The 25,355-nt window shown below is 45.0% G+C and overlaps 1 protein-coding gene across 1 annotated transcript in view; it reads left to right on the top strand.

Annotated features, from left to right (window-relative positions):
• The window catches only part of sptlc3 (serine palmitoyltransferase, long chain base subunit 3), a 94,962-nt gene that overhangs the window by 59,920 nt on the left and 9,687 nt on the right, over nt 1-25,355 (top strand). Inside the window, exons 7-9 of the mRNA XM_036945981.1 lie at nt 13,709-13,814; nt 16,098-16,317; nt 19,430-19,556. Coding sequence (XP_036801876.1) covers nt 13,709-13,814; nt 16,098-16,317; nt 19,430-19,556 — 453 coding nt within the window. The remainder of the gene's footprint in view (nt 1-13,708; nt 13,815-16,097; nt 16,318-19,429; nt 19,557-25,355) is intronic.

Genomic DNA, 25,355 nt, shown 5'->3' on the forward strand with positions numbered 1-25,355 from the left:
GTGTGTGTAGGAAACCGTGTGTCTATCTGTGTGTGTAGGAAACTGTGTGTCTCTCTGTGTGTGTAGGAAACTGTGTGTCTCTGTGTGTGTAGGAAACTGTGTGTCTCTATGTGTGGGAAACTGTGTGTCTCTCTGTGTGTGTAGGAAACTGTGTGTCTCTGTGTGTGTAGGAAACTGTGTGTCTCTCTGTGTGTGTAGGAAACTGTGTGTCTCTGTGTGTGTAGGAAACTGTGTGTCTCTCTGTGTGTGTAGGAAACTGTGTGTCTCTCTGTGTGTGTAGTAAACTGTGTGTCTCTCTGTGTGTGTAGGAAACTGTGTGTCTCTCTGTGTGTGTAGTAATCTGTGTGTGTAGTAAACTGTATGTGTCTCTGTGTGTAAGAAACTGTGTGTCTCTCTGTGTGTGTAGTAATCTGTGTGTGCCTCTCTGTGTGTGTAGTAAACTGTGTGTGTGTCTCTCTGTATGTGTAGTAATCTGTGTGTGTAGTAATCTGTGTGTCTCTGTGTGTGTGTAGTAATCTGTGTGTGTCTCTCTGTGTGTGTAGTAAAATGTGTGTCTCTGTGTGTGTGTGTAGTAATCTGTGTGTGTCTCTCTGTGTGTGTAGTAATCTGTGTGTCTCTCTAGCAGATAGACAGAGAAACAGGCTGTGGTGTAGGTAGGTACCTGTTCTTAATATTTAGATTACTTTTGGTATTTACAGTGGTACTGTGGAATAAAGTTCCATGTAGTCATGTCTCTATGTAGTACTGTGGAATAGAGTTCCATGTAGTCATGGTTCTATGTAGTACTGTGGAATAGAGTTCCATGTAGTCATGGCTCTATGTAGTACTGTGGAATAGAGTTCCATGTAGTCATGGTTCTATGTAGTACTGTGGAATAGAGTTCCATGTAGTCATGGCTCTATGTAGTACTGTGGAATAGAGTTCCATGTAGTCATGTCTCTATGTAGTACTGTGGAATAGAGTTCCATGTAGTCATGGCTCTATGTAGTACTGTGGAATAGAGTTCCATGTAGTCATGTCTCTATGTAGTACTGTGGAATAGAGTTCCATGTAGTCATGGCTCTATGTAGTACTGTGGAATAGAGTTCTATGTAGTCATGTCTCTATGTAGTACTGTGGAATAGAGTTCCATGTAGTCATGGTTATATGTAGTGCTGTGGAATAGAGTTCCATGTAGTCATGGCTCTATGTAGTACTGTGGAATAGAGTTCCATGTAGTCATGGCTCTATGTAGTACTGTGGAATAGAGTTCCATGTAGTCATGGCTCTATGTAGTACTGTGGAATAAAGTTCCATGTCATCGGTATGACTTTTACCACTTGACCAAATAGAGTTGATCAACACTGCCATCTAGTGGTAAAACCACCCTAACTGCAGTATCAATCCCTTCTAGAAACCCATGCATTTATCCAACAATTCTTACAGTGCAACAATGTATGATCCCTGCCTAATTAAACCCACAGTCGTTCTCTTGCCAACACAGCTATATATCCACTACTGGTCATTTCCCAGAGACCTCCACACTAGGCTCAGTCAGCAAAATAAGAAGAATTTGGTCAGTGCTCATGTTTGTCCTATTTCACACAAGTACAAGTGTGTATTAATACGTGTGTGTGAATTCAAAATGTTTTTTTCTTCATATCCCAATTCCCCCACTATGTAGGGAACACTATGTAGGGATCACTATGTAGGGAACACTATGTAGGGAACACTATGCAGGGAACACTATGTAGGGAACACTATGTAGAGAACACTATGTAGGGAACACTATGTAGGTAACACTATGTAGGGAACACTATGTAGGGAACACTATGTAGGGAACACTATGTAGGGAACACTATGTAGGGAACACTATGTAGAGAACACTATGTAGGGAACACTATGTAGGTTACACTATGTAGGGAACACTATACAGGGAACACTATGTAGGTAACACTATGTAGGGAACACTATGTAGGGAACACTATGTAGGTAACACTATGTAGGGAACACTATGTAGGGAACACTATGTAGGGAACACTATGTAGGGAATACTATACAGGGAACACTATACAGGGAACACTATGTAGGGAACACTATGTAGGGAACACTATGTAGGGAACACTATGTAGGGAACACTATGTAGGTAACACTATGTAGGGAACACTATGTAGGGAACACTATGTAGGGAACACTATGTAGGGAACACTATGTAGGGAACACTATGTAGAGAACACTATGTAGGGAACACTATGTAGGGAACACTATGTAGGAAACACTATGTAGAGAACACTATGTAGGGAACACTATGTAGGGAACACTATGTAGGTAACACTATGTAGGGAACACTATACAGGGAACACTATGTAGGGAACACTATGTAGGTAACACTATGTAGGTAACACTATATAGGGAACACTATACAGGGAACACTATGTAGGGAACACTATACAGGGAACACTATAAAGGGAACACTATACAGGGAACACTATACAGGGAACACTATGTAGGGAACACTATGTAGGGAACACTATGTAGGGAACACTATGTAGGGAACACTATGTAGGTAACACTATGTAGGGAACACTATGTAGGGAACACTATGTAGGTAACACTATGTAGGTAACACTATGTAGGGAACACTATGTAGGGAACACTATGTAGGTAACACTATGTAGGGAACACTATGTAGGGAACAGTATGTAGGTAACACTATGTAGGTAACACTATGTAGGGAACACTATGTAGGGAACACTATGTAGGGAACACTATGAAGGTAACACTATGTAGGTAACACTATGTAGGTAACACTATACAGGGAACACTATGTAGGGAACACTATGTAGGGAACACTATACAGGGAACACTATACAGGGAACACTATGTAGGGAACACTATGTAGGGAATACTATGTAGGTAACACTATGTAGGTAACACTATACAGGGAACACTATGTAGGGAACACTATGTAGGGAACACTATGTAGGGAACACTATGTAGGTAACACTATGTAGGTAATACTATGTAGGTAACACTATACAGGGAACACTATACAGGGAACACTATGTAGGGAACACTATGTAGGGAACACTATACAGGGAACACTATACAGGGAACACTATGTAGGGAACACTATGTAGGGAACACTATACAGGGAACACTATACAGGGAACACTATGTAGGTAACACTATGTAGGTAACACTATGTAGGTAACACTATACAGGGAACACTATGTAGGGAACGCTATGTAGGGAACACTATACAGGGAACACTATACAGGGAACACTATGTAGGGAACACTATGTAGGTAACACTATGTAGGTAACACTATGTAGGTAACACTATGTAGGGAAAACTATACAGGGAACACTATGTAGGGAACACTATACAGGGAACACTATGTAGGGAACACTATGTAGGGAACACTATGTAGGGAACACTATGTAGGGAACACTATAAAGGGAACACTATATAGGGAACACTATGTAGGGAACACTATGTAGGGAACACTATAAAGGGAACACTATGTAGGGAACACTATACAGGGAACACTATGTAGGGAACACTATATAGGTAAAAGTAAATAGGGAACACTATGTAGGGAACACTATGTAGGGAACACTATGTAGGGAACACTATGTAGGGAACACTATATAGGGAACACTATACAGGGAACACTATGTAGGGAACACTATACAGGGAACACTATACAGGGAACACTATACAGGGAACACTATGTAGGGAACACTATGTAGGGAACACTATGTAGGGAATACTATGTAGGGAACACTATGTAGGGAACACTATGTAGGTAACACTATGTAGGGAACACTATACAGGGAACACTATGTAGGGAACACTATTTAGGGAACACTATACAGGGAACACTATACAGGGAACACTATGTAGGGAACACTATATAGGTAAAAGTAAATAGGGAACACTATGTAGGGAACACTATGTAGGGAACACTATGTAGGGAACACTATGTAGGGAACACTATATAGGGAACACTATGTAGGGAACACTATGTAGGGAACACTATGTAGGGAACACTATACAGGGAACACTATACAGGGAACACTATACAGGGAACACTATGTAGGTAACACTATGTAGGGAACACTATACAGGGAACACTATGTAGGGAACACTATTTAGGGAACACTATACAGGGAACACTATACAGGGAACACTATGTAGGGAACACTATGTAGGGAACACTATGTAGGGAATACTATGTAGGGAACACTATGTAGGGAACACTATGTAGGGAACACTATGTAGGAAACACTATACAGGGAACACTATGTAGGGAACACTATGTAGGGAACACTATGTAGGGAACACTATACCGGGAACACTATACAGGGAACACTATGAAGGTAACACTATGTAGAGAACACTATACAGGGAACACTATGTAGGGAACACTATTTAGGGAACACTATGTAGGGAACACTATGTAGGGAATACTATGTAGGGAACACTATGTAGGGAACACTATGTAGGGAACACTATACAGGGAACACTATGTAGGGAACACTATGTAGGGAACACTATGTAGTGAACACTATGTAGGGAACACTATGTAGGGAACACTATAAAGGGAACACTATTTAGGGGACACTATGTAGGGAACACTATGTAGGGAACACTATAAAGGGAATACTATGTAGGGAATACTATGTAGGGGACACTATGTAGGGAATACTATGTAGGGAACACTATGTAGGGAACACTATGTAGGGAACACTATGTAGGTAACACTATGTAGGGAACACTATGTAGGTAACACTATGTAGGGAACACTATGTAGGGAACACTATACAGGGAACACTATGTAGGTAACACTATGCAGGGAACACTATACAGGGAACACTATGTAGGGAACACTATGTAGGGAACACTATGTAGGGAACACTATGTAGGGAACACTATGTAGGGAACACTATGTAGGTAACACTATGTAGGGAACACTATGTAGGGAACACTATACAGGGAACACTATGCAGGGAACACTATGCAGGGAACACTATGCAGGGAACACTATACAGGGAACACTATGTAGGGAACACTATGTAGGGAACACTATGTAGGGAACACTATACAGGGAACACTATACAGGGAACACTATGTAGGGAACACTATGTAGGGAACACTATACAGGGAACACTATACAGGGAACACTATACAGGGAACACTATACAGGGAACACTATGTAGGTAACACTATGTAGGGAACACTATACAGGGAACACTATGTAGGGAACACTATGTAGGGAACACTATACAGGGAACACTATACAGGGAACTCTATGTAGGGAACACTATGTAGGGAACACTATGTAGGGAATACTATGTAGGGAACACTATGTAGGGAACACTATGTAGGTAACACTATGTAGGGAACACTATACAGGGAACACTATGTAGGGAACACTATTTAGGGAACACTATACAGGGAACACTATACAGGGAACACTATGTAGGGAACACTATATAGGTAAAAGTAAATAGGGAACACTATGTAGGGAACACTATGTAGGGAACACTATGTAGGGAACACTATGTAGGGAACACTATATAGGGAACACTATGTAGGGAACACTATGTAGGGAACACTATGTAGGTAACACTATGTAGGGAACACTATACAGGGAACACTATACAGGGAACACTATACAGGGAACACTATGTAGGTAACACTATGTAGGGAACACTATACAGGGAACACTATGTAGGGAACACTATGTAGGGAACACTATATAGGTAAAAGTAAATAGGGAACACTATGTAGGGAACACTATGTAGGGAACACTATGTAGGGAACACTATATAGGGAACACTATGTAGGGAACACTATATAGGTAAAAGTAAATAGGGAACACTATGTAGGGAACACTATGTAGGGAACACTATGTAGGGAACACTATATAGGGAACACTATGTAGGGAACACTATGTAGGGAACACTATACAGGGAACACTATACAGGGAACACTATACAGGGAACACTATGTAGGTAACACTATTTAGGGAACACTATGTAGGGAACACTATGTAGGGAACACTATGTAGGTAACACTATGTAGGGAACACTATACAGGGAACACTATACAGGGAACACTATACAGGGAACACTATGTAGGTAACACTATGTAGGGAACACTATACAGGGAACACTATACAGGGAACACTATACAGGGAACACTATACAGGGAACACTATGTAGGGAACACTATAAAGGGAATACTATGTAGGGAATACTATGTAGGGGACACTATGTAGGGAATACTATGTAGGGAACACTATGTAGGGAACACTATGTAGGGAACACTATGTAGGGAACACTATGTAGGGAACACTATGTAGGTAACACTATGTAGGGAACACTATACAGGGAACACTATACAGGGAACACTATACAGGGAACACTATGTAGGTAACACTATGTAGGGAACACTATACAGGGAACACTATGTAGGGAACACTATGTAGGGAACACTATATAGGTAAAAGTAAATAGGGAACACTATGTAGGGAACACTATGTAGGGAACACTATGTAGGGAACACTATATAGGGAACACTATGTAGGGAACACTATGTAGGGAACACTATACAGGGAACACTATACAGGGAACACTATACAGGGAACACTATGTAGGTAACACTATGTAGGGAACACTATACAGGGAACACTATACAGGGAACACTATACAGGGAACACTATTTAGGTAACACTATGTAGGGAACACTATACAGGGAACACTATGTAGGGAACACTATTTAGGGAACACTATACAGGGAACACTATACAGGGAACACTATGTAGGGAACACTATGTAGGGAACACTATGTAGGGAATACTATGTAGGGAACACTATGTAGGGAACACTATGTAGGGAACACTATGTAGGAAACACTATGTAGGGAACACTATACAGGGAACACTATGTAGGGAACACTATGTAGGGAACACTATACCGGGAACACTATACAGGGAACACTATGAAGGTAACACTATGTAGAGAACACTATACAGGGAACACTATGTAGGGAACACTATTTAGGGAACACTATGTAGGGAACACTATGTAGGGAATACTATGTAGGGAACACTATGTAGGGAACACTATGTAGGGAACACTATACAGGGAACACTATGTAGGGAACACTATGTAGGGAACACTATGTAGTGAACACTATGTAGGGAACACTATGTAGGGAACACTATAAAGGGAACACTATTTAGGGGACACTATGTAGGGAACACTATGTAGGGAACACTATAAAGGGAATACTATGTAGGGAATACTATGTAGGGGACACTATGTAGGGAATACTATGTAGGGAACACTATGTAGGGAATACTATGTAGGGAACACTATGTAGGTAACACTATGTAGGGAACACTATGTAGGTAACACTATGTAGGGAACACTATGTAGGGAACACTATACAGGGAACACTATGTAGGTAACACTATGCAGGGAACACTATACAGGGAACACTATGTAGGGAACACTATGTAGGGAACACTATGTAGGGAACACTATGTAGGGAACACTATGTAGGGAACACTATGTAGGTAACACTATGTAGGGAACACTATGTAGGGAACACTATACAGGGAACACTATGCAGGGAACACTATGCAGGGAACACTATGCAGGGAACACTATGTAGGGAACACTATGTAGGGAACACTATGTAGGGAACACTATACAGGGAACACTATACAGGGAACACTATGTAGGGAACACTATGTAGGGAACACTATACAGGGAACACTATACAGGGAACACTATACAGGGAACACTATACAGGGAACACTATGTAGGTAACACTATGTAGGGAACACTATACAGGGAACACTATGTAGGGAACACTATGTAGGGAACACTATACAGGGAACACTATACAGGGAACACTATGTAGGGAACACTATGTAGGGAACACTATGTAGGGAATACTATGTAGGGAACACTATGTAGGGAACACTATGTAGGTAACACTATGTAGGGAACACTATACAGGGAACACTATGTAGGGAACACTATTTAGGGAACACTATACAGGGAACACTATACAGGGAACACTATGTAGGGAACACTATATAGGTAAAAGTAAATAGGGAACACTATGTAGGGAACACTATGTAGGGAACACTATGTAGGGAACACTATATAGGGAACACTATGTAGGGAACACTATGTAGGGAACACTATGTAGGGAACACTATACAGGGAACACTATACAGGGAACACTATACAGGGAACACTATGTAGGTAACACTATGTAGGGAACACTATACAGGGAACACTATACAGGGAACACTATACAGGGAACACTATACAGGGAACACTATGTAGGTAACACTATGTAGGGAACACTATACAGGGAACACTATGTAGGGAACACTATTTAGGGAACACTATACAGGGAACACTATACAGGGAACACTATGTAGGGAACACTATGTAGGGAACACTATGTAGGGAATACTATGTAGGGAACACTATGTAGGGAACACTATGTAGGGAACACTATGTAGGAAACACTATGTAGGGAACACTATACAGGGAACACTATGTAGGGAACACTATGTAGGGAACACTATACAGGGAACACTATACAGGGAACACTATGAAGGTAACACTATGTAGAGAACACTATACAGGGAACACTATGTAGGGAACACTATGTAGGGAACACTATGTAGGGAACACTATGTAGGGAATACTATGTAGGGAACACTATGTAGGGAACACTATGTAGGGAACACTATACAGGGAACACTATGTAGGGAACACTATGTAGGGAACACTATGTAGTGAACACTATGTAGGGAACACTATGTAGGGAACACTATAAAGGGAACACTATTTAGGGGACACTATGTAGGGAACACTATGTAGGGAACACTATAAAGGGAACACTATGTAGGGAATACTATGTAGGGGACACTATGTAGGGAATACTATGTAGGGAACACTATGTAGGGAACACTATGTAGGGAACACTATGTAGGTAACACTATGTAGGGAACACTATGTAGGTAACACTATGTAGGGAACACTATGTAGGGAACACTATACAGGGAACACTTTGTAGGGAACACTATGCAGGGAACACTATACAGGGAACACTATGTAGGGAACACTATGTAGGGAACACTATGTAGGGAACACTATGTAGGGAACACTATGTAGGTAACACTATGTAGGGAACATTATGTAGGGAACACTATACAGGGAACACTATGCAGGGAACACTATACAGGGAACACTATGCAGGGAACACTATACAGGGAACACTATGTAGGGAACACTATGTAGGGAACACTATACAGGGAACACTATACAGGGAACACTATACAGGGAACACTATGTAGGTAACACTATGTAGGGAACACTATACAGGGAACACTATGTAGGGAACACTATGTAGGGAACACTATACAGGGAACACTATACAGGGAACACTATACAGGGAACACTATATAGGGAACACTATGTAGGGAACACTATGTAGGGAATACTATGTAGGGAACACTATGTAGGGAACACTATGTAGGTAACACTATGTAGGGAACACTATACAGGGAACACTATGTAGGGAACACTATGTAGGGAACACTATACAGGGAACACTATACAGGGAACACTATGAAGGTAACACTATGTAGGGAACACTATGTAGGGAACACTATGTAGGGAACACTATGTAGGGAACACTATGTAGGGAACACTATGTAGGGAACACTATACAGGGAACACTATGCAGGGAACACTATACAGGGAACACTATGCAGGGAACACTATACAGGGAACACTATGTAGGGAACTATGTAGGGAACACTATGTAGGGAACACTATACAGGGAACACTATACAGGGAACACTATACAGGGAACACTATGTAGGGAACACTATGTAGGGAACACTATATAGGGAACACTATGTAGGGAACACTATGTAGGGAACACTATACAGGGAACACTATACAGGGAACACTATACAGGGAACACTATGTAGGTAACACTATGTAGGGAACACTATACAGGGAACACTATACAGGGAACACTATACAGGGAACACTATGTAGGTAACACTATGTAGGGAACACTATACAGGGAACACTATGTAGGGAACACTATTTAGGGAACACTATACAGGGAACACTATACAGGGAACACTATGTAGGGAACACTATGTAGGGAACACTATGTAGGGAATACTATGTAGGGAACACTATGTAGGGAACACTATGTAGGGAACACTATGTAGGAAACACTATGTAGGGAACACTATACAGGGAACACTATGTAGGGAACACTATGTAGGGAACACTATACAGGGAACACTATACAGGGAACACTATGAAGGTAACACTATGTAGAGAACACTATACAGGGAACACTATGTAGGGAACACTATGTAGGGAACACTATGTAGGGAACACTATGTAGGGAATACTATGTAGGGAACACTATGTAGGGAACACTATGTAGGGAACACTATACAGGGAACACTATGTAGGGAACACTATGTAGGGAACACTATGTAGTGAACACTATGTAGGGAACACTATGTAGGGAACACTATAAAGGGAACACTATTTAGGGGACACTATGTAGGGAACACTATGTAGGGAACACTATAAAGGGAACACTATGTAGGGAATACTATGTAGGGGACACTATGTAGGGAATACTATGTAGGGAACACTATGTAGGGAACACTATGTAGGGAACACTATGTAGGTAACACTATGTAGGGAACACTATGTAGGTAACACTATGCAGGGAACACTATGTAGGGAACACTATACAGGGAACACTATGTAGGGAACACTATGCAGGGAACACTATACAGGGAACACTATGTAGGGAACACTATGTAGGGAACACTATGTAGGGAACACTATGTAGGTAACACTATGTAGGGAACATTATGTAGGGAACACTATACAGGGAACACTATGCAGGGAACACTATACAGGGAACACTATGCAGGGAACACTATACAGGGAACACTATGTAGGGAACACTATGTAGGGAACACTATACAGGGAACACTATACAGGGAACACTATACAGGGAACACTATACAGGGAACACTATGTAGGTAACACTATGTAGGGAACACTATACAGGGAACACTATGTAGGGAACACTATGTAGGGAACACTATACAGGGAACACTATACAGGGAACACTATACAGGGAACACTATGTAGGGAACACTATGTAGGGAACACTATGTAGGGAATACTATGTAGGGAACACTATGTAGGGAACACTATGTAGGTAACACTATGTAGGGAACACTATACAGGGAACACTATACAGGGAACACTATGTAGGGAACACTATGTAGGGAACACTATACAGGGAACACTATACAGGGAACACTATGAAGGTAACACTATGTAGGGAACACTATGTAGGGAACACTATGTAGGGAACACTATGTAGGGAACACTATGTAGGGAACACTATGTAGGGAACACTATACAGGGAACACTATGCAGGGAACACTATACAGGGAACACTATGCAGGGAACACTATACAGGGAACACTATGTAGGGAACTATGTAGGGAACACTATGTAGGGAACACTATACAGGGAACACTATACAGGGAACACTATACAGGGAACACTATGTAGGGAACACTATGTAGGGAACACTATGTAGGGAACACTATGTAGGGAACACTATACAGGGAACACTATGTAGGGAACACTATGTAGGGAACACTATGTAGGGAACACTATGTAGGGAACACTATGTAGGGAACACTATGTAGGGAACACTATGTAGGGAACACTATACAGGGAACACTATGTAGGGAACACTATGTAGGGAACACTATACAGGGAACACTATGTAGGGAACACTATGTAGGGAACACTATGTAGGTAACACTATGTAGGGAACACTATGTAGGGAACACTATGTAGGGAACACTATGTAGGGAACACTATGTAGGGAATAGGGTGCTATTTGGAATGGAGTCAGTATTTGCTGCAGTTAAAGTTGTTATTTAGCCTCATGTTGTCTTGGTACTTCCTGTTGTGGTCCATAAGCAGGTGCTGTCTTGGTACTTCCTGTTGTGGTCCATAAGGTGTTGTCTTGGTATTTCCTGTTGTGGTCCATAAGGTGTTGTCTTGGTATTTCCTGTTGTGGTCCATGAGAAGATGTTGTCTTGGTACTTCCTGTTGTGGTCCATAAGAAGATGTAGCCTCTCTACTGTATATAGCCTCTCTACTGTATATAGCCCCTCTACTGTATATAGCCTCTCTACTGTATATAGCTTCGCTAATTTTATAGCCTCTCTACTGTATATAGCCTCGCTACTGTATAAAGCCCCTCTACTGTATATAGCCTCTCTACTGTATATAGCCCCTCTACTGTATATAGCCTCGCTACTGTATATAGCCTCGCTACTTTTATAGCCTCACTACTGTATATAGCCTCGCTATTGTATATAGCCTCTCTACTGTATATAGCCTCGCTACTGTATATAGCCTCTCTACTGTATATAGCCTCTCTACTTTTATAGCCTCGCTACTGTATATAGCCTCTCTACTGTATATAGCCTTGCTACTTTTATAGCCTCGCTACTGTATATAGCCTCGCTATTGTATATAGCCTCTCTACTGTATATAGCCTCGCTACTGTATATAGCCTCTCTACTGTATATAGCCTTGCTACTTTTATAGCCTCGCTACTGTATATAACCTCTCTACTGTATATAGCCTCTCTACTGTATATAGTCTCTCTACTGCATATAGCCTCTCTACTGTATATAACCTCTCTACTGTATATAACTTCTCTACTGTATATAGTCTCTCTACTGTATATAGCCTTGCTACTGTATATAGCCTCGCTATTGTATATAGCCTCTCTACTGTATATAGTCTGTCTACTGTATATAGCCTCTCTACTAGTTTTAGGGTTAGGGGTTAGTTTTAGGCTTAGGGGATAGTTTTAGGGTTAGGGGTTAGTTTTAGGGTTAGTGGTTAGTTTTAGGGTTAGGGGTTAGTTTTAGGGTTAGGGGTTAGTTTTAGGCTTAGGGGTTAGTTTTAGGGTTAGGGGTTCGTTTTAGGGTTAGGGGTTAGTTTTAGGGTTAGGGGTTAGGTTTAGGCTTAGGGGTTAGTTTTAGGGTTAGATTTAGGCTTAGGGGTTAGTTTTAGGGTTAGGGGTTAGTTTTAGGGTTAGGGGTTAGTTTTAGGGTTAGGGGTTAGGTTTAGGCTTAGGGGTTAGTTTTAGGGTCCGGCTTAGTTTTAGGCTTAGGGGTTAGTTTTAGGGTTAGGGGTTAGTTTTAGGGTTAGGGGTTAGGTTTAGGCTTAGGGGTTTATTTTAGGGTTAGGGGTTAGTTTTAGGTTAGGGGTTAGTTTTAGGCTTAGGGGTTAGTTTTAGGCTTAGGGGTTAGTTTTAGGGTTAGGGGTTAGTTTTAGGTTTAGGGGTTAGTTTTAGGGTTAGGGGTTAGTTTTAGAATTAGGGGTTAGTTTTAGGTTTAGGGGTTAGTTTTAGGGTTAAGGGTTAGTTTTAGGCTTAGGGGTTAGTTTTAGGCTTAGGGGTTAGTTTTAGGGTTAGGGGGTTAGTTTTAGGGTTAGGGGTTAGTTTTAGGGTTAGGGGTTAGTTTTAGGGTTAGGGGTTAGGGAAAATAGGATTTTGAATGGGAATCATTCGTGTGTGTGTGTGTGTGTGTCCAAGACATGCAGAGCCTGGAGCGTCTGTTGAGGGAGGCGGTGTGTAGTGGGCAGCCTCGGACCCACCGGCCCTGGAGGAAGGTTCTGATCATGGTGGAAGGAATCTACAGGTTAGGACACCTAATTATTCTCTGGGACAGTGGGCAGCTGCCCTCTCTCTGTCACTATGTCTCTCTGTCTCTCTCTCTCTCTCTGTCTCTCTCTCTGTCTCTCTCTCTCTGTCTGTCTCTCTCTCGCTCTGTCTCTCTCTCTGTCTCTCTCTCGGTCTCTCTCTGTCTGTCTGTCTGTCTGCCTCTCCCTCTCTCTCTCTCTCTCTCTCTCTCTCTCTCTCTGTCTCTCCCTCTCTGTCTCTCTCTCTCTCTGTCTCTCTCTCTCTCTCTCTGTCTCTCTCTCTCTCTCTCTCTCTCTCTGTCTCTCTCTCTCTGTCTCTCTCTCTCTCTGTGTCTCTCTGTCTCTCTCTGCCAGATGCAGACCACAAAATAATCAATAGTTTAATGAACTGGCAACACACAAACAGAGAACACAGGTATAAATACACAGGGGATAATGGGGAAGATGGGCGACACCTGGAGGGGGGTGGAGACAATCACAAAGACAGGTGAGACAGATCAGGGTGTGACAGTACCTCTAGGGGCACCACCTGACGTCCTACCTGGGCGCACACCTGGTTGACTGGGTCCAGGATGTCCCTGGCGGGGATCAAGCGCCTCTCCTCCGGGTCGTAACCCTCCCAGTCAAGCAGGTACAGGAACCCCCTGCCCCGGGGTTGAACCTTCAGGAGACGCCTCACCGCTTGTTGGTTGTCGATGAGACGGGGGAGAGGGATGGGCCTGGAAACGGGAGACAAAGGGCTGTGAGACATGGGTTTGACTCTGGATACATGAAATGTGGGATGTATACAAAGGGGCAACAGAAGACAGACAGCAGATGGTCTAATGATCTTGGAGATGGGGAACGGGCCAATAAACCGGGGGGAGAGTTTGCGGGATTCCACCCGGAGGGGCAGATCCCGGTGGATAGCCATACCTTCTGCAGAAGACGATACCGAGGAGCCAGTGTCCGATGGCGGTCCGCTTGTTGACGGTACCTTGAGGAGGGCCGACCGGGCTGTCCTCCAGGGAATAAGGTATGACGACCTCTTCTTCCTGCTCAGGGAAGAGTGGGGGCTGATACCCTATGGAACACTCAAACGGTGATAGGCCCATGGCAGAGCAGGGAAGGATTCCACCCACACCAGCTGCTGGCTCCAGGTGGTGGGGTTGGTGGAGACTAGGCAGCGCAGGGTGGTTGGAATCCTTCCCTGCTCTGCCATGGGCCTATCACCGTTTGAGTGTTCCATAGGGTATCAGCCCCCACTCTTCAGAACCAAGACGAGAACTGAGGACCCCGGTCGGAGACCATGTCCATGGGCAGTCCATGAATCCGGAAGACGTGTTGCACCATGAGCTGGGCCGTCTCCTTGGCCGAGGGTAACTTGGGGAGAGGAATGAATGAAGTGGGCAGCCTTGGAAAAGTGATCCACCACGGTCAGGGTGGCCTTGTTACCATCAGATGGGGGGAGACCCGTGACAAAGTCCAGGGAGATGTGAGACCAGGGCCGATGAGGGACAGGCAGAGGTTGGAAGAGGCCAGCCGGAGCTTGTCGAGGGGACTTGTTCCGTGCACAGACCGTGCAGGCGGCGACAAAGGTGGCAACGTCCGGACCATGGTAGGCCAATTAAAGCGTTGTCGCACGAAGGCCAGGGTCCGCTGGGAGCCCGGGTGGCAGGAAAGATGGAGGAATGGGCCAGGACCGCGGAGCAGACAGCATCAGACACAAACATCCGGTTACCAGGGTTTGGCTCGGACCGCTGCGCCTCCCGGACCTGTTTCCCGATTCCCCAGCTGAGTGCCGTCGCCAGGCACGAGGTGGGAAGGATGGTCTCGGGCTCCGGGGTGGGAGCCGTGAGGTTATAGTGGCGAGACAGGGCATCCAGCTTTACGTTCTTGGACCCCGGCCGGTAGGAGAGGGAAAAGTTGAACCAGGTTAACAGCATCTCGCCTGCCTGGAGTTGAGGCGCTTGGCGGTGCGGAGATACTCCAGGTTTTTGTGGTCGGGAAGAGAGATAGAGAGATTGGGTATTAGTGGTTATGTAATCAGGGAGAGATGGGTATTAGAGGTAATGTAACCAGGGAGACAGAGAAAGATGGTATTAGAGGTAATGTAACCAGGGAGACAGAGAAAGATGGTATTAGAGGTAATGTATCCAGGGAGACAGAGAAAGATGGTATTAGAGGTAATGTAACCAGGGAGACAGAGAAAGATGGTATTAGAGGTAATGTAACCAGGGAGACAGAGAAAGATGGTATTAGAGGTAATGTAACTCAGTGTATATCTCTGTGCCCTGTTCTAGTATGGAGGGGTCGGTGGTGCGTCTGCCAGACATCGTAGCCCTGAAGAAGAAGTACAAGGCCTACCTGTACCTGGACGAGGCTCACAGTATCGGGGCGGTGGGGCCGACAGGGAGGGGTGTGACAGAACTGTTTGGTCTGGACCCCTCAGACATCGACGTCATGATGGGAACATTCACCAAGAGTTTCGGGGCTGCAGGAGGATACATCGCTGGGAAAAAGGTAGGTGGGCATTGGGCATTCCTGGGCATCCCTGGTCAATTAGATGAACTTGTCATTAGTCCTGGGTCATGTTCAGCAAGGAGAACACGTCTTGGAAAGTTTTTAAAATGTTTTGAAGCTAACTCCACTCCCCAGATGTGTAGTTAAAGACTAGGATGTGGAGACAGACAGCCAAACTCCACTCCCCAGATGTGTAGTTAAAGACTAGGATGTGGCGACAGACAGACAGACAGACAGACAGACAGACAGACCTAACTCCAGTCTCCAAATGTGGGCTGGATTTCGGACATGTTCCTAGTTGAATTCAGTCGGAGCAAAACCCCTTCAAGGCCCTAAAGCAGAGATAGTTACCCAGCCCTAGCTAGAACCAGATGTCTGCTTGTTTCAGGGTTCATTTACCCCTACCCCCCAGGGCTGACAAAACTGATCCTGTCAACCACTAGCTGAATGAATCTACTGTTGACGTTTAGGAACAATGAGCATGACAGGCCTCATCCTTTGGGGCGGCAGGTGGTTAGAGTGTAGGGACGGTAGGTAGCCTAGTGGTTAGAGTGTAGGGACGGTAGGTAGCCTAGTGGTTAGAGTGTAGGGACGGCAGGTAGCCTAGTGGTTAGAGTGTAGGGGCGGCAGGTAGCCTAGTGGTTAGAGTGTAGGGGCGGTAGGTAGCCTAGTGGTTAGAGTGTAGGGGCGGTAGGTAGCCTAGTGGTTAGAGTGTAGGGACGGTAGGTAGCCTAGTGGTTAGAGTGTAGGGGCGGCAGGTAGCCTAGTGGTTAGAGTGTAGGGACGGCAGGTAGCCTAGTGGTTAGAGTGTAGGGACGGTAGGTAGCCTAGTGGTTAGAGTGTAGGGACGGTAGGTATCCTAGTGGTTAGAGCGTTGAACTTGTAACCGAAAGGTTGCAAGATCGAATCCCCGAGCTGACAAGGTTCAAATCTGTCATTCTGCCCCTGAACAAGGCAGTTAACCCCACTGTTCCTAGGCTGTCATTGAAAACAAGAATTTGTTCTTAACTGACTTGCCTGGTTAAATAAAGGTTAAAAAAAGTAAATTTAAAAAAATCCTGCCTCACTACAACACGGTCTCTTTACAGTTAGTTGCTGCACTGATATCCCAAAAGTCTTCCTGTTGTATTCAGTCTTCAGATGGCTGAGGAACACTGACAGAAATGGTTTTCAGGCTCACGTTGTGTCACATGAGCTCCCTCTACATTATGGTCTCGTGTCGTTTGAGAACAGTTGACTAAGTCAGAGGGTCTCAGGTCTCTCCTCGGGGACCCCACAGCTGTACCAGAGGGTCTCAGTTCTCTCCTCAGGGACCCCACAGCTGTTCCAGAGGGTCTCAGTTCTCTCCTCAGGGACCCCACAGCTGTTCCAGAGGGTCTCAGTTCTCTCCTCAGGGACCCCCAGCTGTACCAGAGGGTCTCAGTTCTCTCCTCAGGGACCCCACAGCTGTACCAGAGGGTCTCAGTTCTCTCCTCAGGGACCCACAGCTGTTCCAGAGGGTCTCAGTTCTCTCCTCAGGGACCCACAGCTGTACCAGAGGGTCTCAGTTCTCTCCTCAGGGACCCACAGCTGTACCAGAGGGTCTCAGTTCTCTTCTCAGGGACCCCACAGCTGTACCAGAGGGTCTCAGTTCTCTCCTCAGGGACCCACAGCTGTACCAGAGGGTCTCAGTTCTCTCCTCAGGGACCCACAGCTGTACCAGAGGGTCTCAGTTCTCTCCTCAGTTCTCTCCTCAGGGACCCCACAGCTGTACCAGAGGGTCTCAGTTCTCTCCTCAGGGACCCACAGCTGTTCCAGAGGGTCTCAGTTCTCTCTTCAGGGACCCACAGCTGTTCCAGATGGTCTCAGTTTTCTCCTCAGGGACCCCCAGCTGTTCCAGAGGGTCTCAGTTCTCTCCTCAGGGACCCCGCAGCTGTACCAGAGGGTCTCAGTTCTCTCCTCAGGGACCCACAGCTGTACCAGAGGGTCTCAGTTCTCTCCTCATGGACCCCCAGCTGTACCAGAGGGTCTCAGTTCTCTCCTCAGGGACCCACAGCTGTTCCAGATGGTCTCAGTTTTCTCCTCAGGGACCCGCAGCTGTACCAGAGGGTCTCAGTTCTCTCCTCAGGGACCCCACAGCTGTACCAGAGGGTCTCAGTTCTCTCCTCAGGAACCCCCCAGCTGTACCAGAGCTACCACACCTGATTCAACTAGACAATTATTAACACAATAATAACACCTAGAGAAGTTCAACAAAATAACATAATGGTTAAACAGAATAAATCCCTGTATGGTTCTATAGTACAAAATTATCTACAAAGAACCTTTAAGATTGAGGAAGGGTATTTATAGAACCATTCTTTATAGAACCTTAGAAAATGGTTCTTTATAGAACCTTAGGAAAGGGTTCTTTATAGAACCTTAAGAAAGGGTTCTGTATAGAACCTTAAGAAAGGGTTCTGTATAGAACCTTAGGAAATTGTTATTTATAGAACCTTAGGAAATGGTTCTTTATAGAACCTTAGGAAAGGGTTCTTTATAGAACCTTAAGAAAGGGTTCTGTATAGAACCTTAAGAAAGGGTTCTGTATAGAACCTTAGGAAATTGTTATTTATAGAACCTTAGGAAAGGGTTCTTTATAGAACCTTAGGAAATGGTTCTTTATAGAACCTTAGGAAAGGGTTCTTTATAGAACCTTAAGAAAGGGTTCTGTATAGAACCTTAGGAAATTGTTATTTATAGAACCTTAGGAAATGGTTCTTTATAGAACCTTAGGAAAGGGTTCTTTATAGAATCTTAGGAAAGGGTTCTTAATAGCACCAAAAAGGGTTCCGCTATGGATAGAAGCACAATATATAGAACCATTTTTTTTTGTGTGTGTGCCTGCGTAGCCACTCCCACAGTGTGTAATGTTGCCCTGTGATTGGTCTGTATTACAGGAGCTGGTGGACTACCTGCGTAGCCACTCCCACACTGTGGTGTATGCCTTGGCCACTTCTCCCATCACATATATACAGTACGTGTATTCATGGCTCTAATGTTATAAACTGTACTCTCTCGCTCTTCTCTCTCTCTCCCTCCCTCTCGCTCTTCTCTCTCTCTCTCTTTCTCTCCCTCTCTCGCTCTCTTTTAGGAGCTGGTCGACTCCCTGCGTAGCCACTCCCACAGTGCGGTGTACGCCTCGGCCATGTCTCCTCCCGTCACAGAACAGATCCTGAGAGCCATGAAATGCATCATGGGGCTGGATGGAACCACCGTGGGTAAGCTCCCAGAACCTCCCTTTAGTCCCTCAGCCCTTATCATGTGTCCAACAAATGTTCCCAGCTTTCTCTCTCTCTGTGTGTATCTCTTTCTCTCTGTTTCTGTCTCTCTCTCTGTGTGTGTCTCTCTCTCTCTGTTTCTGTCTCTATCTCTGTGTCTGTCTGTCTCTCTGTTTCTGTCTCTCTGTGTCTGTCTCTCTCTGTGTGTGTCTCTCTCTGTGTCTGTCTCTCTTTGTGTCTGTCTCTCTCTCTCTGTGTCTGTCTCTCTCTCTCTGTGTCTTTCTGTCTCTCTCTCTGTGTCTCTCTCTATCTGTCTCTATCTCTGTCTGTCTGTCTCTGTGTCTGTATCTATGTCTGTCTCTCTCTCTCTCTCTCTCTCTCTGTGTCGCTCTCTGTGTTTGTCTCTCTCTCTCTGTGTCTAAAACTTTGCATTTCCCTTCATGCCCTTAAACTCCATCCATACTCTGTAGATGGTCAGATCCAGGGTCTAGTAGATATAGATGGTCAGATCCAGGGTCTAGTAGTAGATATAGATGGTCAGATCCAGGGTCTAGTAGATAGATGGTCAGATCCAGGGTCTAGTAGATATAGATGGTCAGATCCAGGGTCTAGTAGATATAGATGGTCAGATCCAGGGTCTAGTAGATATAGATGGTCAGATCCAGGGTCTAGTAGATATAGATGGTCAGATCCAGGGTCTAGTAGATATAGATGGTCAGATCCAGGGTCTAGTAGATATAGATGGTCAGATCCAGGGTCTAGTAGATATAGTTGGTCAGATCCAGGGTCTAGTAGATATAGATGGTCAGATCCAGGGTCTAGTAGATATAGATGGTCAGATCCAGGGTCTAGTAGATATAGATGGTCAGATCCAGGGTCTAGTAGATATAGATGGTCAGATCCAGGGTCTAGTAGATATAGATGGTCAGATCCAGGGTCTAGTAGATATAGATGGTCAGATCCAGGGTCTAGTAGATATAGATGGTCAGATCCAGGGTCTAGTTGTAGATATAGATGGTCAGATCCAGGGTCTAGTAGTAGATATAGATGGTCAGATCCAGGGTCTAGTAGATATAGATGGTCAGATCCAGGGTCTAGTTGTAGATATAGATGGTCAGATCCAGGGTCTAGTAGATATAGATGGTCAGTTCCAGGGTCTAGTAGATATAGATGGTCAGATCCAGGGTCTAGTAGATATAGATGGTCAGATCCAGGGTCTAGTAGATATAGATGGTCAGATCCAGGGTCTAGTAGATATAGATGGTCAGATCCAGGGTCTAGTAGATATAGATGGTCAGATCCAGGGTCTAGTAGATATAGATGGTCAGATCCAGGGTCTAGTTGTAGATATAGATGGTCAGATCCAGGGTCTAGTTGTAGATATAGATGGTCAGATCCAGGGTCTAGTAGATATAGATGGTCAGATCCAGGGTCTAGTTGTAGATATAGATGGTCAGATCCAGGGTCTAGTAGATATAGACGGTCAGTTCCAGGGTCTAGTAGATATAGATGGTCAGATCCAGGGTCTAGTAGATATAGATGGTCAGATCCAGGGTCTAGTAGATATAGATGGTCAGATCCAGGGTCTAGTAGATAAATAGTGTAAACACCATGGGACCAGGCAGCCGTCATACCGCTCAGGAAGGAGACATCATCATGTTGTGGGGGTGGCAGCATCATGTTGTGGGGGTGGCAGCATCATGTTGTGGGGGTGGCAGCATCATGTTGTGGGGGTGGCAGCATCATGTTGTGGGGATGGCAGCATCATGTTGTGGGGGTGGCAGCATCATGTTGTGGGGGTGGCAGCATCATGTTGTGGGGGTGCTTTGCTGCAGGAGGGACTGGTGCACTTCACAAAATAGATGGCATCATGAGGGAAAATTATGTGGATATATTGAAGCAACATCTCAAGACATCAGTCAGGAAGTTAAAGCTTGGTCGCAAACGGGTCTTCCAAATGGACAATGACCCCGAGCATACTTCCCAAGTTGTGGCCAAATGGCTTAAGGACAACAAAGCTCTAACGGCTCTCGTTTGTAGAATGAGTAGACGAAGGCTCAGCGTGGAAAGTGTTCATGATTTTTAATATTCAAAAAAGCACTCAAACAAACTAACAAATGTGAAAACTCACAGTTCTGTCTGTCGGGCAAAAAAATCACTAAAACAGAAATCAAGATCCCACAAAACCCAAAAGGAAAATGACAACTTATATGTGATCCCCAACCAATCAGAGACAACGATAGACAGCTGCCTTTGATTGGGAACCACACGTGGCCAAAAACAAAGAAATAGAGAACATAGACTTTCCCACCCGAGTCACACCCTGACCTAACCAAACATAGAGAATAATAAGGATCTTTAAGGTCAAGGCGTGACAAAAGTCAAGGTATTGGAGTGGCCATCACAAAGCCCTAACCTCAATCCCATAGAAAATTTGTGGGCAGAACTGAAAAAGCGTGTGCGAGCAAGGAGGCCTACAAACCTGACTCAGTTACACCAGCTCTGTCAGGAGGAATGGACCAAAATTCACCCAACTTATTGTGGGAGGCTTGTGGAAGGCTACCCGAAACATTTGACCCAAGTTAAACAATTTAAAGGCAATGCTACCAAATACTGATTGAGTATATGTAAACTTCTGACCCACTGGGAATGTGACGAAATAAATAAAAGCTGAAATAAATCATTCTCTCTACTATTATTCTGACATTTCACATTCTTAAAATAAAGTGGTGATCCTAACTGACCTAAGACAGGGATTTTTACGAAGATTAAATGTCAGGAATTGTGAAAAACTGAGTTTAAATGTATTCGGCTAAGGTGTATGTAAACCTCCCGACTTCAACTGTACCACGGGTATGGCAAAACATTACTTTTTACTGTTGTAATTACATTGGTAACCAGTTTATAATAGAAATAAGGCACCCCCGGGGTTTGCGGTATACGGCCAATATACCACGGCTAACGGCCGCATTGAGTCATGCATAAAAACAGCCCTTAGCCGTGGTATATTGGCCATATACCACACCTCCTTGGGCATTTGATCTGGCGAGGTTTAATAAGGGCAAATAACTTTTTTCTCTTGCCATATATTCAAATTCCTTTATTATGTCATAGCTTTCAATAATTATTATTTTGAGGAAAATGTTGCTTCTAACGTCGTTACTATGATATAATTGACTCGATAACGTTATGGGGGAAAATAATTATTGTATAAATATGGCAACTCCTCTCTTGCTGTGAGCAAACATAAATTGGTGCTTAAGTTTCCTTTTTTGGCGGGTTTTGAGTAGTCATTGAGCTACAAAATGTTGCTTGACCTGGCAACCCTGAGGCCAAGCTCTGAAAGGTAGAATGTTTTCGTGGTGTGTGTAGTAGATCTAAATAAAAGAGAGTCAAGGCTTTACATGATTCACTGGTGACTAACCCTCTGTCCTCTGGCCCTGGAGGCTCCTGAGAGGTAGGAGGAGGGATGCTTGGTGCCTGACGTAGCCCATTCAAACAGCTGTTCGTTGGGAAGGAAATAAGCTCTGACCTGCCCGTCTGTTGTGTACTCTTCCAACACACCAGGGAATGGTGAAGTCAGACATCTCCACACTAAAGGTTAAAGTTTACACAGCTTTGGGGTGAGAGGTCACGTTATGAATACAAATACTGGAAGGGTATGCGAAATATGTCTATCTCTCTCGCTCTGATTTAGAGGGGTTGGGTTAAATGCGGAAGACACATTTCAGTTGAGTGCAGTCAGTTGTACAACTGACTAGTTGTATCCCCCTCTCGCTCCCTCTCGTTCTCTGTGGTTTTCAATATGTCTTAAACAACAAGCCATAGAGGAAGGTGAACTGTCATGCACTTCCATGAAACCGGCACTTGCTTTTGTCAACATTATGTCAAGGATTTGTCTTATTTTATCAGGAGGGAGCAGTTGACAAAAACAGGGCTTGTGTTTTCGGCAGGTTATTAAGTGTCTTCTGCCTTCAATCGTTGCTTTGAATAGCCTATCAGCTCTGAGGTAAATGCCCTACTGGTTGGTCCTAAAGTTGCCTGGATCTGGCTCTTACCTGGCTCTCCCTTAGCTCTTACCTGGCTCTGCCTTAGCTCTTACCTGGCTCTCCCTTAGCTCTTACCTGGCTCTCTCTTAGCTCTTACCTGGCTCTCTCTTAGCTCTTACCTGGCTCTCTCTTAGCTCTTACCTGGCTCTCCCTTAGCTCTTACCTGGCTCTGCCTTAGCTCTTACCTGGCTCTCCCTTAGCTCTTACCTGGCTCTCCCTTAGCTCTTACCTGGCTCTCCCTTAGCTCTTACCTGGCTCTCCCTTAGCTCTTACCTGGCTCTCTCTTAGCTCTTACCTGGCTCTGGCTCTCCCTTAGCTCTTATCTGGCTCTCCCTTAGCTCTTACCTGGCTCTCCCTTAGCTCTTACCTGGCTCTCCCGTAGCTCTTATCTGGCTCTCTCTTAGCTCCTACCTGGCTCTCCCTTAGCTCTTACCTGGCTCTCCCTTAGCTCTTACCTGGCTCTCTCTTAGCTCTTACCTGGCTCTCCCTTAGCTCTTACCTGGCTCTCCCTTAGCTCTTACCTGGCTCTGGCTCTTACCTGGCTCTCTCTTAGCTCTTACCTGGCTCTGGCTCTTACCTGGCTCTCCCTTAGCTCTTACCTGGCTCTGGCTCTTACCTGGCTCTCTCTTAGCTCTTACCTGGCTCTGGCTCTTGCCTGGCTCTCCCTTAGCTCTTACCTGGCTCTCCCTTAGCTCTTACCTGGCTCTCCCTTAGCTCTTGCCTGGCTCTCCCTTAGCTCTTGCCTGGCTCTGGCTCTTACCTGGCTCTCCCTTAGCTCTTGCCTGGCTCTCCCTTAGCCCTTGCCTGGCTCTGGCTCTTACCTGGCTCTCCCTTAGCTCTTACCTGGCTCTCCCTTAGCTCTTGCCTGGCTCTCCCTTAGCTCTTACCTGGCTCTGGCTCTTACCTGGCTCTCTCTTAGCTCTTACCTGGCTCTGGCTCTTACCTGGCTCTCTCTTAGCTCTTACCTGGCTCTGGCTCTTACCTGGCTCTCCCTTAGCTCTTACCTGGCTCTCCCTTAGCTCTTGCCTGGCTCTCCCTTAGCTCTTACCTGGCTCTCTCTTAGCTCTTACCTGGCTCTTACCTGGCTCTCTCTTAGCTCTTACCTGGCTCTGGCTCTTACCTGGCTCTCTCTTAGCTCTTACCTGGCTCTGGCTCTTACCTGGCTCTCCCTTAGCTCTTACCTGGCTCTCCCTTAGCTCTTACCTGGCTCTCCCTTAGCTCTTACCTGGCTCTGGCTCTTACCTGGCTCTCCCTTAGCTCTTACCTGGCTCTCCCTTAGCTCTTACCTGGCTCTGGCTCTTACCTGGCTCTCCCTTAGCTCTTACCTGGCTCTCCCTTAGCTCTTACCTGGCTCTCCCTTAGCTCTTGCCTGGCTCTCCCTTAGCTCTTACCTGGCTCTCTCTTAGCTCTTACCTGGCTCTCTCTTAGCTCTTACCTGGCTCTCCCTTAGCTCTTACCTGGCTCTCCCTTAGCTCTTACCTGGCTCTCTCTTGGCTCTTACCTGGCTCTCCCTTAGCTCTTACCTGGCTCTCCCGTAGCTCTTACCTGGCTCTGGCTCTTACCTGGCTCTCTCTTAGCTCTTACCTGGCTCTGGATCTTACCTGGCTCTCCCTTAGCTCTTGCCTGGCTCTCCCTTAGCTCTTACCTGGCTCTCCCTTAGCTCTTACCTGGCTCTCCCTTAGCTCTTGCCTGGCTCTCCCTTAGCTCTTGCCTGGCTCTCCCTTAGCTCTTATCTGGCTCTCCCTTAGCT

This window comes from Oncorhynchus mykiss, chromosome 16, assembly GCF_013265735.2.
Source record: "Oncorhynchus mykiss isolate Arlee chromosome 16, USDA_OmykA_1.1, whole genome shotgun sequence".
NCBI classification, from domain to species: domain Eukaryota; kingdom Metazoa; phylum Chordata; class Actinopteri; order Salmoniformes; family Salmonidae; genus Oncorhynchus; species Oncorhynchus mykiss.